Source organism: Trachemys scripta, chromosome 11 (assembly GCF_013100865.1).
Source record: "Trachemys scripta elegans isolate TJP31775 chromosome 11, CAS_Tse_1.0, whole genome shotgun sequence".
NCBI lineage: Eukaryota > Metazoa > Chordata > Testudines > Emydidae > Trachemys > Trachemys scripta.
In genome coordinates this window covers 57,906,236-57,924,705 of record NC_048308.1, presented here as the reverse complement: position 1 = coordinate 57,924,705, position 18,470 = coordinate 57,906,236, and the positions used below count along the sequence as shown (strand labels likewise).

The 18,470-nt window shown below is 46.0% G+C and overlaps 1 protein-coding gene across 11 annotated transcripts in view; it reads right to left on the bottom strand.

Annotated features, from left to right (window-relative positions):
• Nucleotides 1-609, bottom strand: part of ABI2 (abl interactor 2) — a 99,413-nt gene extending 98,804 nt beyond the window's left edge. For 2 of the 11 annotated variants that reach the window (XM_034785157.1, XM_034785159.1), the window contains exon 1: nucleotides 293-552. In XM_034785157.1, the coding sequence (XP_034641048.1) occupies nucleotides 293-409 (117 nt within the window). In that variant the 5' untranslated portion in view covers nucleotides 410-552. Of the gene's footprint in view, nucleotides 1-292 lie in introns of all 11 variants that reach the window. The other 9 variants (XM_034785152.1, XM_034785149.1, XM_034785153.1 and 6 more) reach the window with 9 other exon arrangements.
• Between the last annotated feature and the right edge of the window lie 17,861 nt (nucleotides 610-18,470).

The following is an 18,470-nucleotide window of genomic DNA, read 5'->3' as shown; positions in this document are numbered from 1 at the left end:
GGCGGTGGGCGCCAAGGTACACGCACCCGCGGGCGCGCCGCGGCAGGGGCTTGGGCAGCAAGGGAGCGCTCCGACGCCCTGTCGCCCCCGGGGCTGGGGGGGACTGTCTGGAGGGGAACCTGCCTCCGGAGGCGGCGCGGTACCAACCCCCGCGGGCAGAGAGCCGGGCCGGAGAACTCCCCCCCCCCCCCCCGAGCCAGCGGGAGCCCCCCGCCCCTCAGCCAGCGGGAGAGGCGGCCCCGGCCCGGCCGCGCTGGCCAGGCGGGCTCGCAGCGCCCGGTCCCGCCGGCACCTGGATGTAGTTGGTCTCGCAGTACTCGGCCACCCGCTCCAGGTTGGTGTAGCTGTCGAACAGGGCCCGGCGCCCGCCCGGGATTTCCTCCTCCAGCAGCATCTGCAGCTCCGCCATCTTCACATCCTCGCCCCCGCCTCGCCGCCGAGACCCGGCCGGGGGCCCAGAGAGAGAGAAACACCCACCGCGGCGCGGCGCGGCGCAACAACCGGGCACCCAACCGCGCAGGCGCAGAACCCGGGCCAGACAGACCCCCCCCCCCGGCGCCCCTCACGCGCGCACACACTTCCGGTTCATCCTGGCATGGGGATGGGGGGTTGTTCGCTAGTAACCCCGTCCCCACCGCGCGGGGAGCCAGAGGGGAGGGGCGGGGAGCCTGGAGGGGGCAGGGGGGAGAGCTGAGGGGAGGGGCGAGGGAGCAGGGGGGCCTGGGGAGGGGCGAGGGGAGGGAATTGAAGAGGGATGAAACAGGAGGGATGGTGAGAACAGAAGGAGACCATCTGGCTATGCAGGGCAGGGATTGTATTTTATGACTGAAGAGATGGAGTTGGGGGCAGGGATGAAACCAAGGAAATTCTTTCTCCGCACTTCCATCCATCCCTTTGCTGCCTCTGAGTGCTGCATTTTTGAACTTAGCAGCCCCCAGAATTGTTTCCTTACACACTGCTGTGCACCAAACGGGCATTTTGCACTTGCACATCTAGACCCCTGTATACATGTGCGTATGAGAGTTTGAGGCGAGTAAATGGGTGTACAATCTTTGTACGCCTCCATCCTTTCAGAGTTGAAAATCTGACCCTTGAAGTTCAGTAAGTTTCCAACACCTTCATTCTCTGTTTCTCTTTAGTTTCCATCACAGGTAAAAAAATAAATACATAAATAAAATCCTTGAACAGAGGATGCTGTGTAACAACAATTAACTGATACTACAATTAAACTAAAGGCCATTATTGACTAAACATATTGTGACAGTTTCCAGCGCGGCAGACGTGTTCGTCCGTATCAGCAAAAACAACAAAGAGTCCTTGTGGCACCTTAGAGACTAACAAACCTTCCTTGCAACGCTACAAAAAGAAGGATTCTACGTGGACTCCTCCTGAAGGTCGAAACAATAGATTGGACTTCTACATAGAGTGCTTCCGCCGACGTGCATGGGCTAAAATTGTGGTTTGTTAGACTCTAAGGTGCCACAAGGACTCCGTGTTGTTTTTTTAAAAATATATTGTGACTATACTCTATTTACCTCAGTCTAACACATGTTGAAGATTCCCCTGTGAATTTCACAAATAAACCATTGGAGCCAGTATAATCTGTGTACTTCATGCCCTCCCTTTCTGTATATTTTGCTGCCCCTCTGCTGAAGATAGATGCCTGATGATCACATAATTACACCTAAAAAAGAAACAAATATAAACAATATATTTAAGACAATATAAAAATATATTAAAATCACAGTGTATTATACACTGACATTGAAAAGTATATATCACTGAGCTTGTCATCAAAAATTCAAGGAAAAGTACTAGATATTATTGTACAGTGATGATACCCAGTAATTTCACAGTTATGGGAATCATTTCAAAAAGCCAATATCAAGCACTTTGTTCAACCAGATTTTATTAATGTACTTAAGAATGGAGTCAATGTGACTACTCCCATGCTTAAAATTATGGACATGCTTAAGTATTTTGCTGAATCTGGGCTTAATTTTTCCCCCCTCAGGTTTGTGACTTAAGTCCTCTGAGAATGGTGTTTTCTTTACTAACAATTTTGACCTACATTTCCATTTTGTGAACTTTTGACTTTGTGCTGCTGTCTTTCTAAATTATGTAGTTGTAGCATGTCAGTGTCAAGCTAGCAGCACATTTCTGAAACAGAAGTCCAATCCTGCACCTATTCATCTCAACAGGACTTTTGTAATCGACTACAATGTGCACCAGGATCAGGTTCTTGTGGTTTTATGTAACTACTCCTCAGTTCTAATTAGAAGAAGAATAAAATGTTTCTTTTGTATGGATCCCACTTAAAAAGCAGCTATTGTACAGGGAGAGTGAAAGGGTAAATTCTGAGCCACAAACCAGTATGCTTTTCAAAATCAAAAGAGAACATTTTATAATCCAAAGAGCTCTCTTGCCTTTGCCACTGATTTACTGTGTGATCTCAGGCAAGTCACTTAAAATCTATACAATTAAAATGATAATACCCATCCCAAGTGAATGTTGAATGATTTAATTCCTGATCATTTTTCCCTTTAATCTGCACAGAAAGTCCCTTTTCTGTGCACAGAACTCCGCCTCCCATACAGAAAGCTAGGTCAACCACCACTGGAGAAGCATTGCAGCTTTCCCAGGAGAGCTCTTTTCAGGGGTGGGTATCTGGACAGGGGGAGAGGGTATCTGACATGCATCACCCTCCCATGAGCCCCACAGAGCTTCTCCCACAAATGTAATACAGACCCAGGCAGTATTACATTTCTATTCTTACAGTTTCCATGATGCAAGGGATTCTGAAGTAGCCACCAGCTAGAGAAGCCTCAACACTGCAGTCCTATTGGCGCTCCACAGCCATGGCACTGTGGAAGGGAATATTGCCGGGGATTTAGAGCTGGCACAAGGACCTCCACCTAGATGGGCCTGGCCTCCAATTGATTTCCTAGAATATATGTGGATTCTAAAGAATCTGCAGGATTTGTAAGCCAGACCTACAGCCTTTGGGCAAGCCCCATTCTGCTCCTTCTCTCAAGAGAATAATTGGGAAGAAATCACTGCAAGGAAAAACTCCTGGAGACGTCTACTTCTTAGCCCTACTCCCAGGTTTTCCCGTGGGAGAAGTGATTGGATGTAATGTTTGTTAAAGTGCTTTAAAACCCTCATAGGCAAAGCGTTAAATTTTGCAACTTAAAACTTCTTGATAGTGTGTGTTAATTTTTCTACAAGCAGTTAAGGTTTCAAGAGACTAATTCATATTTCATAGCTGTAACCAGTTTAACTCCATATAGACATGTGAAAACAATGAAATACCCTATCATACGTATTCTACAACTACATGCATTGAAGATTTCAATACTGTACAATCTCAGTATTGCCAATTCCAGAAGTTCAAAGATCATGAGTCACACCCCAAAAAACACTCAATTCTTTTTAAGATACAATCATGTTTTTTAGTCTGTCTTCTGATTTGTGAACACTCCTGGCCCACCCCCACTGTTGCGTGTGAATTTCGCAGTGTTGCCAACCTTGACAAATATATAGGAGGAGGTTTTGACCCCTGCTGCAGGAGCTCTGGCTAGAAGACCCTACTGAGTTCACATTACAAAAAATGGTGTATGATGGCCTGCTGATGTGGAGCTTCCAGCATCTCCCAACCCGCCCCGCACCTTCAACATACTAATTAATTCTGTGTCCCAGCTCGGATCTGCCAATTCCTCAGCCTCATATCAATTAATTATGCACCCACATAGCCCACATCAATTTTGTGCCCTCTCAGCCCCACATTAATTCATATTGTGCCTACACCACTGTCTCAGACCCACATCAACTCTGCCTCCCACCCCTGTACTACATCTGCCTTTGCCCCTTGGCCTACCTCTGCAGCTCCAGGTGTTCTTCACACACACTCCAGGCCTAGGATGAAGATCCAGAGGCTTTTGGCACGTGCCCTCCGCCAACAGGGGGTCAGGAACTTCAGGACTCTTCACTCATTCGCTTCTTTGGCACAGTCAGTCAGAACTCATCCCACATATAATCCCTACATTATCTGTTTGCAAAATGAGGATTTGCCAAGACCTGCAAGGAAGGTTTTCCAAAGATGCTGATAAGAGTTTTGGTTTGGATTGGATACCAACAGATTTTGGTGAGAGGGAGTTTGTAATCATAGAAATGTAGGACCAGAAGGGATCTCGAGACGTCATCTAGTCCAGTCCCCTGCACTGAGGCAGGACTAAGTATTATCTAGACCAGTGTTTCTCAATGACCGGTCCATGGAGCAGTGCCAGTCCCTGAGATTTCCCTAACACAGTTTAAGAAGGCAGCAAGCCAGCCTCTGGTATCAAAAAGGCTGAGAAACACTGATCGAGACCATCCCTGACCAGTGTTTGTCTAACCTTTTCTTAAAAACCTCCAGTGACAGAGATTCCACAAACTCGCTAGGTAATTTGTTCCTGTGCTTAAGTATCCTCACAGTTAGGAAGTTTTCCTAATATCTAACTTAAATCACCATTGCTGCTATATACATACCTGAAGACTATTACCATGTCCCCCATCAGTCTTCTCTTCTCCAGACTGAACAAACCAATATTTTTCAGTCTCATCTTCAAAGGTCATGTTTTCTAGACCTTTAACCATTTTTGTTGCTCTCCTTTGGACTTTCTCCAGTTTGTCCACATTTTTCCTCAAAGTGTGGTGCATAGAACTGGATGCAATACTGCAGTTGAGGCCTTATCAGTGCTGAGTAAAGTGGAAGAAGTACTTCTCTTAGCTTGTGTTGTAAAGAAGACAATACATTCAAGACTGATGTTTACTTTTTTTTACAGTAGTATTACATTGTTGGCTCATATGTAGTTTGAAATCCCCTATAGCCCCAAGAGCCTTTTCTGCAGTACTGTTTCCTAGGCAATCATTTCCCATTTTGCATTTGTGAAATTCATTATTCATTCCTAAGTGTAGTACTTTTCATTTGTCCTACTGAATATCATCTTATTTGTTTCAGACCATTTCTCCACTTTGTCAAGATCATTTTGAATTCTAATCCTGTCCTCCAAAGCACTTGCAACCTAAATTCCCTGTAAGCTGCGTGGCCGCACAGCTATTTAGCACCGCGCAGGCTCTCAGAGAACCAACCCGGGGACCGTCTGGGGGAGGGGTGCCCCTCCCCAGGGCCGGCTCCAGGCACCAGCCCACCAAGCATGTGCTTGGGGCGGCGCCTGGAGGGGGGCGGCGTGGCGGGGCGCTCCTGCCTGAGAGCGGGGCCGCGACTGGGCTCGCCGCCCTCCTGTCGGCGCTCCGGCTGCCGGGGGCTGGCCGCCGGGGAGAGCAGCCCTCCTCCCGGCGCTCTGGCCACCGGGGAGAGCGGAGAGCCCCGGTCGGGCTCTCCGCCCTGCTCCCGGCACTCTGGCCGCCGGGGAGAGTGGAAAGCCCCGGCCGGGCTCTCCGCCCTCCTCCCGGCGCTCTGGCCGCCGGGGGCTCTCCGCCCTCCTCCCGGCGCTCTGGCCGCCGGGGAGAGTGGAGAGCCCCAGCTGGGCTCTCCGCCCTCCTCCCGGTGCTCTGGCCGCCAGGGGCTCTCTGCCTTCCCCCCGGCGCTCTGGCCGCCGGGGAGAGCAGCCCTCCTCCCGGCGCTCTGGCCACCGGGGAGAGCGGAGAGCCCCGGTCGGGCTCTCCACCCTGCTCCCGGCGGTCTGGCCCCAGGCTTGAGTCCCATGCAGTAGGACTTCAGCTTTCTGCCGTGGGACCCAGGGAATCTAACACTGGCCATGCTTGGTGGACCCCCGGAACCTGCTAGCAGCCCCCCCCAGACCCCTGGTTGAGAACCACTGCTCTAGGCCATTATCCAAATCATTTATGAAGATATTGAATAGAACCAAATCCCTGAAGGACTGTGCTCAATATGCCCTTCCTGCTTAACTGTGAACCATTGATAACTACTCTCCAAGTACGATTTTCCAATTAGTTGTGAACCCACATTCTAGTAGGTTTGCAAGGCTATATTTCTCTGGTTTAAAAAGGTCAAGTGAGAATGTCAAAAGCCTTACTAACATCATGAAATAGCACATCTACTGTTTCTCCCATTCACAAGGCTTGTTACCCTGTCAAAGAAGAATATAGGCTGTTTTGACATGATTGGTTCTTGACAAATCCAGGTTGACTGTTGCTTATCACTTATTATCTTCTAGGTATTTACAAACTGATTGTTTGTTTGCTCTATGATCATTCTGGGTATCAAAGTTAAGCATACTGCTCTCTAATTCCCTGGGTTTCATTCCCCTTTTTATAGATAGCCACTATATTTGCCTTTTTCCAGTCTTCTGGGATCTCTCCTGTCCTCCACAAATTGTCAGAGATAATCACTAATGGCCCAAAGATCTCATTTTCCCTCTAATGTCTTGGAGGTCATTATATGCACACAGTTAAAATCTGCTTGAGCCCTTTTGCTCTCAGCTCCTGGATTGATCTTGCCAGACCAATAGCCAGGCTTTCTCATGGGAGAATTCACATCTGAAGATCCTGTTCCTGGTCTGCCAGAGGATATACTGTTGTATAGGTCCAAAATTTGGACAACCTCTAGACACCACTTGAAAGTCCTTGAAAGGCACCATCAATGCTGCCTTCGTAAGATTCTGAAGATCAAATGGGAAGACAGGCACACCAATATTAGCGTCCTGGAAGAGGCAAAGACCACCAGTATCGAGGCAATGATCATCTGTCAGGAATTCTGCTGAACTGGTCACGTTGTCCGGATGCCAGACCATCGCCTCCCAAAACAGGTCCTATTCTCTCAGCTGAAAGAAGGGTAACGTGGGTGGACAACAGAAGCGTTATAAGGACTTACTGAAGGACAACCTAAAAAAGTGTAATATTGACATTGACACTTGGGAGACACTTGCCCAGGATCGCTTAATGGAGTGAAGTCCTACGTGATGTTCCCTGCATTTTGAACTTGCTCGCCGACAAGCTGAAAAGGACAAGAGGCGCAGAAGGAAGGAGAGAATGGCTCCCAGTCATGGTCAACAGCCTCCTGCTGAGCCCGAAAACATCTGCCCTCATTGCAATAGAGCTTGTGGTTCAAGAATAGGCTGTATTAGCCACCTGAGGACCCATAACTCCCATGGAAGATGATCATACTCGGTAACAAGTGATCACCCATCATCACCACCATCACAGCAAGGCACAGTGGTACACAATTTTATGGAGTCCCCTATTTGAATGACCCATATTTTTTGTTTTTAATTTAAATATGGAAAACCCACATGTCACAGCAACGGTCACCCTCTAATCAACTATACAAATACATAAGATAACTTGTAGTGGTGTCAGGGGGTACTCCCTCCCAGAGAGGCAGGCAGTGAGATAGGGTCCCCTTTTCCTCCCTAGCAGTGGCAGCAGGGAACCCTTCACCCCAAGAGCAACAGCAGTTCCTCTCCAACAGGGCACCTGACCCAGGGTGGAGATAGTGGGACACAGGGTGCCCCATGGGCTCAATCTGGCACATGGCTCACAGATGGCAGAGCCTGCCACAGGCGGGTTTGTGGGGCTGCGTGACATTACCCAGGGTACAATCTGGACTGTTGAACAGCTGTGTCACCTTAGTTCTCCAGCCTGGGGGGCCTTTTACACTGCTTCACTCCGAGAGCAATCACTCCTGGTCTGCCCACACACAGCCTCCAGCATATAAAATTACTCTCAGCTATACTTTATGAGTGCTGTGGCCAGCCACTCTTGAATTACACTGCAGAGCAATGCCATCAAATTCCCAGTCCCAGACCTCCCCCCAGAAATGTGCATCTTGTACTGCCCAGTCCTCTCCTCATATAAAGTCTGTCATTTTATTAATAGAAAATGATATGCACAAATCCTGTTATCCCAAACATTTCAATACCAATACACTGGCTTAGATAAAACAATAAAACAAGTTTACTAACTATGGAAAGATAAATTTTAAGTGATTACAAGTAATGAGGCATAAATGTCAGAACCGGTTACAAAGAAATAAAAGGTAAAAACACAAATAATTCTGAATTTAACAAGCTACGTGAATTCAAAGCAAAAAGTCTCTCTCACCACATGCTTCAGCAGTCTTACTGGCTGAACGCCTGTGAGTCAGGATCCCTCCCTCAGTCCAAAGCTGTTTCTTTGTTCCTCCAGTGTTGTGGGTACAGAGAAAAGGGAAAATATTTGGGGCATCCATTCCCCTCATTCTTGTACCTTTTCTTCTCTTTGAGAACCATCTCCAAGGGTCAGGAGACAGAAAGTCTGTGGGGATGGGAACCGCCAGCTGTTTCTTTGCCAAGATGTAAATTTCTCGCTTATACCCTTTTTCCTGCTAAATAATTGCCCACTTAACCAGGTGATGGTCCGTTTGATTTCGTTGACACCTGGCTGAGGGATCAGTTTGCCTTTTGTCTTCAAGGAACTGGTTTGTGGCTGCTTCCCCCTTAATAACATTATACAGTAGAATCTTATAACTTCACATACAATGTTGCCACACCTATTTTGCCAGGACAATAATGATCAGCAAGTTATGAATCTTCAAATGGTACCTTTGTGACATTCCATAGGGTACTACTTGGACTGTTGGACAGCTGTGTCCCCTCAACTCTGCAAATGGAGTGTCTTTTATAGCACTTCGCTGCGAGAACAACCACTCCCAGTCTGTTTACACACAACCTCTAGCCCGCAAAAATCACTCCCAGCTGAATTATATTAGTACTTTTAGCCAACTACTCCTGAATTGTATTTCAGAGTGACACCAGCAAATTCTCAGTCCCAGACTTGTCCCCAGAAATGTGCATCTTGTACTGCCCATCTCTTTCCTTTGGTGAAGTACAAGCTCATAAAAAGTCCATCATTTAATTACACACAAATCTTGTTATCTCAAATGGAGGTTCAAATTTTTCAATCCAAGCACACATTGGTTTAGATCAGTGGTCTCCAATCTTTTTAAGCACAAGATCACTTTTTAAATTTAAATGCAACCCAGGAAGTACCCCATCCCTTCCCCAAGGCCCCGCCCCCTCATTCCATCCCCCCGCCCTCCATCGCTCACTCTCCCCCACCCTCACTCACTTTCACCGGGCTGGGCAGAGGGTTGGGGTGCAGGAGAGAGTGTGGGCTCAGGGCTGGGGCTGAAGGGTTCAGACTGTGGGAGAGGGCTCCGGAATGAGCCTGGGGCAGGGGGTTGGGGTGCAGGAGGGGGTAAGGGGTGCAGGAGGAGACTCTGGGCTGGGGCAGGGGTGCAGGAGAGAATTTGGGATGCAGGCTCCCGAAGGGGGCTCAGGGCTGGGGTAAGGGGTTGGTGTGTGGGAGGGGGTGAGGGGTGCAGGCTCCTGCCAGGAGGTGCTTATCTTGGTCGGCAGCACAGCAGGGCTAAGGCAGGCTCCCTGCCAGCCCCAGCCCCGCGCTACTCCCAGAAGAGGCCAACAGCATGTCTCTGCAGCCCATGTGGGGGGGGGGGCACATGGCTCCGCATGCTGCCCCTCCCTGCAAACACTGCACCCAGAGCTCCCATTGGCCACAGTACCCCGTTCCCGGCCAATGGGAGCTGCAAGGGCGGTACCTGCAGGCAGGAGCAGCGCGGAGACCTCCTGCCCCCCCACTAGGTGTCGCAGGGACATGCTGCTGAGCGCTTCTGGGAGTGGCCTGGGGTCAGGGCAGACAGGGAGCCCGCCTTAGTCCTGCTCCGCCACCGGACTTTTAGCAGCTGGAGATTGCGATCGACTGGCAGAGGCTCCACGATCGACCAGACGATCGCAATCTACCGGTTGGTGACCACTGGCTTAGAGAAAACAAGATTATTAACTACAGAAAGATAGATTTTAAGTGATTACAAGTAATGAGGCATAAAAGTCAGAATGGGTTATAAAGTAATGAAAAGTAAACTGCAAATTAATATCTAACTTAACAAGCTAAGTGAATTTAAAGCAAAAAGTATTTTCTCACCACATGATCACAGCAGTCTGGCTGGATTTTTCAGCTAGGACCAGTTCAATGATGCTCCTTTAGTCTTTCAAATGTTGTTGATGCCATGAGTAGAAATTATGAGAGAGATGATTTGTGTCTTCTGTTCTCCCTTCTTATAGCATTTCTCTTCTTTGAGAATCATCTCCAGCTGAGGTTCAGATGACAGCAAATCTGCTTGCCCAGATGTAAATTTCTCACTCACACCCTTCTTCCTGCCAAAGAATGGTGGCTTACCCAGGTGATTGTCCACTTGATTATGTTGACACCTGGCTGAAGTGCTGGCTAACCCTTTATCTCTGAGGAACTGGTCTGTGCCTGCTTTTCTAAACTTGGAACATGTCTCAGCAATGTCATACAGTAGAATCTTATAACTTTACAGACAGTGTTGTTACACAGATTTTACCATGACAATAATGTTCAGTAGATTGAGTTTTCAAACGATACCTCACAAGGCATACTTTGTATAAAATTTATCATAGTCTTGTAAAAGGGGGGAATATAAGGGTACAGACTGTCACAGGCTGCAGCCAAGGAAGGTACTGCTGGAATGTGCCAAGTCTGGGCTCCTAATTCCAGTGTAGGGCACTGCCCAGAGAGTGCAGAGGGAGGTTTTGTGCAGTCCTGTGGACCCCCAGCACCCACACTCCCCATGGAAAGCCCCAGCATCCAGGCTGCAGACCCCTCCCTGTTGCTTCCCGACCTGGGACAGGTGGCTTGGGGAAGAGCTGGGGACCCTCCCAGACCACAGTGTCAGGACTTGGGCAGAGGCTCTCCCGTTGGGTGGTGATGTGCATGCCCCAGCCCGTTACCTCCTGTGTGGGCGGCAAGTCTTGGGCCATGGTGCTACCCTGCTGCTGTCTTGGGCATGGCCATGTGGGAGGCAGGGGCTGCTGGGTCTCTGCAACATCAGAACTGGTCAAGCGGGGCAACCTGGGCCCCTTGGCTCCCTCCTCTTGTTGCACCTCAGGCCTGCCACACAGAGTCCCCACCAAGGGTAGTGTTGATGGGGCCCTCAAAGGAGTGGGTCTTGGAGGTAACACCACATTGAGATGCCTAGGGAAATTCACCTCTCTCACAGCTATGGTTTCAGGCTCTCTGCAGCCTCAGGTTACACATGGTTCACATTTTCAAGCTTTTCTTCTCAACTATAAGAAATAACTGACTTTTTACATGAAAGCTGAGAGTCTGGTGTAATCACATGATTCCAGGAGCTGGGACCCCTGGGCCTATAGTGCCTATGCCTTAATCCAGCCTTGCTTGGAACTGTACTTGAACCAAGAGAAATACGTGGACACAGAAACAGGTCTCAAAACTTGTCAAGATTTATGCTCCATTGTCTATTTTACAATGCTACCAAACATATGTGCTGCTCCTGAATAATTCATAACCATAGAAGGCATACACACTTTCTTTGTCTGAAAATTGTGGTAAACTGTGTGTATGAAGCAATCTTTCCTGCTTCTGTCACACATGTGGTTGAATAATCCCTTTTTGCTAGTCCATGAAAGCAGCCCCTCCGTGACCCTGTGGCTTCTGCTTAGCATCCTGGCCTTGTTCCCATCCATCCACCTTCTTCTCCAACATAGATTCATAGAGTCTAGGACTGGAAGGGACCTCGAGAGGTCATCGAGTCCAGTTCCCTGCTCTCATGGCAGGACCAAATACGGAGTGCATCAGCACTTTCCATCACACTCAGATAGTTTTATTGTGGTGGTAAAGTATGAATTTCATGGATCCACTGTTAAATTATTGGAGATGGAGATTGAGGATTCCCTGGAAAACGGAGTTAACAGTGTGAAGCACTGAGTTGACCTAATATTTATGTGGCGAATTCAGACAATCCTTCTCCCATTGTCTCCCCTGAGAGGGAGTATAAAGGAACCATTTGTTTCAAAGGTAGAGATTTCTTTGAACTGTGGTAACTCAGAGCGGGGGTCAGAATTATAGCCTGGATTCCAGGTATCAACTTCCCCACTAGGTTACTGGACACATCGTAACCTCTGTGCTGCAGTTTTCTTTCTCTGCAAAATGGGAATAATAATATGCTTTAACAAAGTGGCCAAGCATTATTAAGATTCTAGGATGGACGAGGCTATAGAAGGGACCAGGATTATTATTACTGAAAGACTCCTTTTCGTCTGAATCACACATACATACGTATATAGCATCTCACCTCAGTCCCATTGGAGTCCATGGAAAGACTCCCAGTGACTTGATGGGGCTTTGAATTAGGTTGCAGTGAGGCTGATTCTAATATCACATCATTTTTACACCCCTGTAGCCCACTAGCTTTCAAGGAGTTACTCTGTATTTACCCCACTCTAAATGAGATCAGATTCAGGTCCAGTGGCTTCAGTCCTGAAGTACTTTTGATAGATCTGTGGATCAGCATGACTGTTTTAAGTAATATTTCCAGATGACTGTGTATAACAAAGGAGTTGATGGTTTGCAGTGGATGAGGTGGAAAGCAGAGTAACAATACACTTGGAACAGCATTTGAGGGAATCTTAGAAAAATAGTCCGGCTGAGAACACAGCTGTCCTGTTGAACGTGCTATGCTACATTTGTAAGTAATTGAACAGAGTTTGGTTGTGTTACATCCATGTAAATCCAGAGTAACTCCATTAGCCTAAATGAAATTGCTCCATAGTTACACAGTGAAACTGAGAGCAGAATTTGGCCTAATATCTGCATTTTGGTTCTGCGATCTAATACCCATTGATGAATACTGTACATATTTATCAATAAAGCAGATTAGAATGCAATCTGATTTCATTCAAAACAAACACATAAAAATCCATTTTTCTTAATATTAGGTTTTGTACTTTTTTTTTTTTTTTTTTTTTTTTTAAACACAACCTACATTTTGTCTCTTCTAATGGGAATTAGACGTACACATAGACACGTTCCCATAGGAGACAGAAAGGATGCATTGCAGACAACGTTTCACATTTGAGTAATTTTAAAAACAAGGAAATGGAATTCATCCTTTCTGTAACTTGAATGAAGTCAGTGGATGAATGTGTCCACATGACTCAATTCTGCAATGGGAGATTTGGGTGCAAAAGGACTAAAGACAATGGGGTGAAATTCTGGTCCTACTAAAGGCAGTGGGAGTTTTGTCACTCACTTCAGTGGGGGGCGAGATTTCACCCTGCATGTTTTGGGTGTGCATGAAGCACAAGCTAGTGAGCTCTAGGTGCACATTCTACCACAAAAAAACGAGCAGTAATTGTGTTAAGGATGCTAAGGGCAATTTAGAACAAGACAAACCAATACATACATCACTAAAAACATCAAAGACTTCTAGGGCAGTCATATGAGGTTACATACATTATTCTGAAGCCAGCCTTAACACACAAATCACACACACCACTACCTAAGCTCTCACTGACCCCCCCACCCCCAAACAACCTTAATGCTGGCCCCATAGGTCTGTTATGATATGTCTACATTGCAAACAAAAAAAGCCCTGCAGAAGCAAGTCTCAGGGGCAGGGGGATTCACAGGGCTTTGCACTCTGAGGCTACAAATAGCACTGGGGTTGTTTGGGCTTAGGCTGGAGCCCAGGCTCTGAAACTCAGTGAGGGGGGGTAGGGCTCACACCCCAACTGTCTACACTGCTATTATCCCTGTAGCACAAGCCCAAGTTAGTTGACTGAGACTCAGTGTCATGAGGGGTGGTTGTTTTTTTTTGCAGTCTAGACATATCCTTAGTCTTTTATGGGCCCTTTAAATACTGCGTTTCAGAAGCAATCACTTGCGTTGCAATATGTTCAGGAACTTTGTATAAAATTTCCTTAATCAGAATGACCCTGATCAGTCCTCTCGACACAGTACATGAACCACAACATTGCCTGCTCAAATTCCCTCGCACTAGCCTGGCAGCACCTGCAGATCTTCTTCCTTTTCATGCACACAAGACGGCACAGTGACAGCTTGCTTCCCCCTGTCAGTGTCATCCTACTCTGGCTGTAAAAGCTTGAAAACACTTGAGTCATCAGGAACAAAAGCCTTGCTCTCTTCCTTTTGCTACAAAAGCTCAGATTTGACACTTTTTCTCTTTTTTGATGACAGTTTAATTTTATATCTGTCTGTGTTGGCATAGAGATTTGCTGAAGGGTACCTGGTCAGCCAGTAAAACCAGTGTGTTTAGCCACCCAGGAAAATGTCATTCCCTCCCCTCACAGTGATTACTGTACCAGACCAGCCTTTGTATGCATTTCAAGCCACTCCAGACCCAGTAGACCTTCTGGCCGGAAGGCTGACTGTATGGTTAAAGCATTAGCCTTGTACTCAAGAGATTTAGGATCAATTCCTAGGTCTGACCCAGCCTTCCTGTGTGACCTCAGCTAAGACACTGATCTCTTCGTGCCTCAGGTAAGCACTCTGGCGGGCCGGGCCGGTTTGTTTACCTGCCGCATCCACAGGTTCGGCCGATTGCCGGTATCGTCAAAGGAGCCTACAGGAGTTAGGCATCTAAATCCTTGGATTTCAATAGGCATTGGGTAATTAATTCTCATAGTATCAGAGGGGTAGCCGTGTTAGTCTGAATCTGTAAAAAGCAACAGAAGGTCCTGTGGCACCTTTAAGCCGAACAGAAGTATTGGAGCATAAGCTTTCGTGGGTGAATGCCACTTCATCAGACTCAAGACTTGCCACGGGACCCTCTGTTGCTAATTTCATAGGTTCCTTAAACCCCAGCCTTTGATGGAAAGCTCTTTGGGACTGCCTCTTGCTGGGTGTTTGTACACCACCAAGCACAGTGGGGCCCTTGGGCGCTACTGGAATAAATAAAGGATCATCATAATAAGAAAGCTGCACTCTGAAGTTCAGGTATATCAGTGTGCCAAATGTACAGCTATATACACGTTGCCAGTCTCACACAGTCATTTATTTGTAGGGGGCAGCCAGGGAAATTCCTCCTTTCTAAAGTTTCTGTTCCCTAGCTCTCAATGTTCAACAAACGCTCAGCCAAGCAATGCATTTTCCCTCTTGCTAGATATTTTTCTGTAGCGTGGATTTGCTATATATAATAGGACACCTTCTTTACCTTGGTTCACAGCTTCAAGACCTGGGCATGGCTTCCCTGCTCTAGGAATTTCATTTTGCAAATAAATCACTGACCTCACATCACACCGCATCCTGTGTGCGAACTACAAATATTGTAATTTCCTGTCCAATCCATTCAGTGTTGCTGGAATGTGCCTATGCTGCAGCAGCTGTTTTCTATAGAGCAGCCACATCTGGCAGCCTCAAAAAAAAGTATGTTTCCCCAATAGGACTACAGCAACCAAACGGTTAATAATTTTCGTTAATGTGCAGAGGCCTATGACGCAGTGCTAATCAATTTGTCTGCTTTAACTAATCCTGGTTTTGGTTCAGTTTGCATCCCCTTTGAAGCCTTCATCTGCATACAATTTCAATACATCAGCAGACTTCCACATCAAAGCTGTATTTACTACCAGTTAATAATTCCCCTTGCACAGAGTTTGAGATGTGCATTTTTTTTCCCAATGTTCATTAAATAAAAAGTTCCCTTGGAATTTGCAATCTAATTATATTTGCTGACCTGCAGTAGGCATAATCTCCAAGGCCTATCATTTATTTGTATAATAGTCTGGTTTTTGTCAGTACATATAGCTTTTCCAAACAAAACAATTCACTTAGGCACAGTTGCTGGCTGCACTTCTGGAATCAGGAGAACAGCACCCATTTGTGTATCAACTATCATTTAAGCATTCGCTCAACTAGGATAAAGGATATTGTTTTGGGCATGGGTTGGTTATAGTCATTAAAGTGCCAGAAATTGAGAAGTGTCACTTAGAAGAGGATAGCAGCAAACTTGCATTTGGTATGACATTTTTTTTCTTCCTTAACTGCCAACCTGATTTTTGTAAGTAGCTCTTAAAAAAATAGCAGAAAGGAGAAATTTTTAGCTTCTAAAATGGCTGGAAGCTCAGTGAATTTAGCAGCCCTTATGATAAAACACCAGCAGTAGAATTCCACCTCCTCAGGAATCAGCAGTATTTCTCACTGCTAACTACCTTTATTATCTGAACGCCTGCCCACATGCGTAATTGAATGAGTCACATAAGCGAAAGACTTGGTGGAGTTTTAGGAGGAGACCACGCTGTGAAAAACCCTATCTTATCACAGAATGAAGATTATAGCTGAGGCAATAATTTCAATATCTGTGCAATGGGGGAAAAGAAATGTAAAGGCAAGCGGAATTTTCAACACAAAGGGGATTTAGAAAATTAGATTGTTGGATTTGGTTTACTGTATTTGAGCACTGCAGCTGTAAAAGCAAAAAGGCTAACGCAGTATTGCAGTATTTTTACCTCCTAGTATGAAAAATTCACCATCAAGGGCCTGCTCCAGCATATTATTGTCAGAGAGAGTTTTGCCATCAACTTCAGTATAAATAGAATTGGTCCCTAACCACCTAGCTGTGCTACAGTAAAAACCTGAGATCTGATCTAGCAACCCTTTTTTTATTATTATTATTATTATTATTACTAATTATTTTATTAAGGTGGGCTCAGATTTTTAAAAAAGATATGTAGGTGTCAAGGTTCCTTCCCCACTCTGAACTTTAGGGTACAGATGTGGGGGACCTGCATGAGAAGCTCTAAGCTCAATTAACAGCTTAGATCTGGTCTGACTGCCACCACTCCCAAGCACTAATTCCCTTCCCTGGGTAGCCTTGAGAGACTCTTCACCAATTCCCTGCTGAACACAGATCCAACCCCTTGGATCTTAAAACAAGGAAAAATCAATCAGGTTATTAAAAAAAAAAAGGTTTTAATTAAAGAAAAGAAAGGTAAAAGAAAACCCTCTGGGAGAGATTAGCATACCAGCTACTCTCACAGACAACAGATTTCAAACACAGAGGATGTTCCCCTGGGCAAAAACTTAGTTCCACAAAGAATACCCAAATACCCAATTTGATGATTCCTCTAATTGCACAAGACAGGTTACAAAGAAATAAACATAAACCTATTTATTTCCTTCACTAATACTCACTTCCTAATAAGAGGCTGAATTCTGGAGCTTTCCCACTCCAGTCCAAAGTGAAACTCTGACTTAGACAAAGGGAACTTCCCTCCTTCCCTTTGAACCAGCTTGTCCTCCCACTGGTTCCTCCGGTCAGGTGTCAGCTAGGCTAGGTGAACTTCTTAACTCTTTACAGGTAAAAGAGGCATTAACCCTTAACTATCTGTTAGTGACAGTAGGCATCTAGTGGGATTTTCAACATCACCAAAATCCCATTAGGCATCTATCTGAATATTTAGACACCGTTTAAATACCTTTAAAAATCTAGTCCACAATGCCTAGAAGTCCCAACAGAGTTTAAAGCCCCATTGTGCTAGACTATGCAAATAGTTGTATTGAATTCATTGAAACTACATACAATAAATAACAATACATGTGAATAAAAGCTTGCAAGCCTTGGCCCACTCTAGCGGTATATTGGAATGGTGAATTAGCAAGCGATGAATTTGCTTCTTTTTTACAAGTAAAGTCACTTCATATCAAGGCATAATCTCCTGCAGATAGGGTGACCAGATGTCCCGATTTTATAGGGACAGTCCTGATATTTGGGGCTTTTTCTTATATATGTGCCAATTACCCCCCACGCCCTGTCCTGATTTTTCACACTTGCTATCTGGTCACCCTACCTGCAGATTTAATGTGAAACTGTTCCACTGGCTGACTGAAGGGTTAAGTGATTCAAACATCCTCCTTCTAATACAATGCTTTGCTCAATGTTGAATGTGGGACACCTGCATTCTCCCCACTTGTGCTAGTTGACTTTCCAGGGCACACCACGGTCTATTCGTGCAGTCATCACTATCATCTTCAATGAACTAACTCAGTCCTATTGCTCCCAAGATGCCTTTTCATCTGTGCAAAGGTTTTTAGAATGCGATGGGTGAAAACAGGACAACAATCCTGCAAAGCATGAAAGAAAAGACAAATTTGCAAGCAGTTTTGCAACATTATGTGTAATCACCCTCCTTTGCATGCAAGAAGGTGTTAGGCAGTAGCAAATCTGCCAGAAGGTTGCTTTGCTGGAATGGAAATCTTATTTGTGGAAAGCTTAGAACTACATAAGAATGCTAATAAATGCTGCAACAAGCCAGCAGCTTCTCAAATGGTTGTGCAGAGGTAATCCAGTTACCACTGTCGGATGCACGTACCGTTTTGAAACTGTAGTACACTGGGTTCCATCACTAGCAACACAAGGATTGATTGATCTCTATCAATCAGCCTTTGACAACACTGGGTTCTGAAACCTACTGAGCAGGAATTGCTGTTCCTCTGTTAGCCTAGAATTGCTGGCTCCCCAAGTGTTCCATCATAATACAGATTTCAGAACTGGAGAGTCACTGTGCAGCATGAGAGCTGAAAGGCCTAAATTGTCTTCAAGGATTAGATGGACTAACAAAGATATATGTAATTAGTCACTTACATCTGAATAAACTGCACAGGCAAATTGT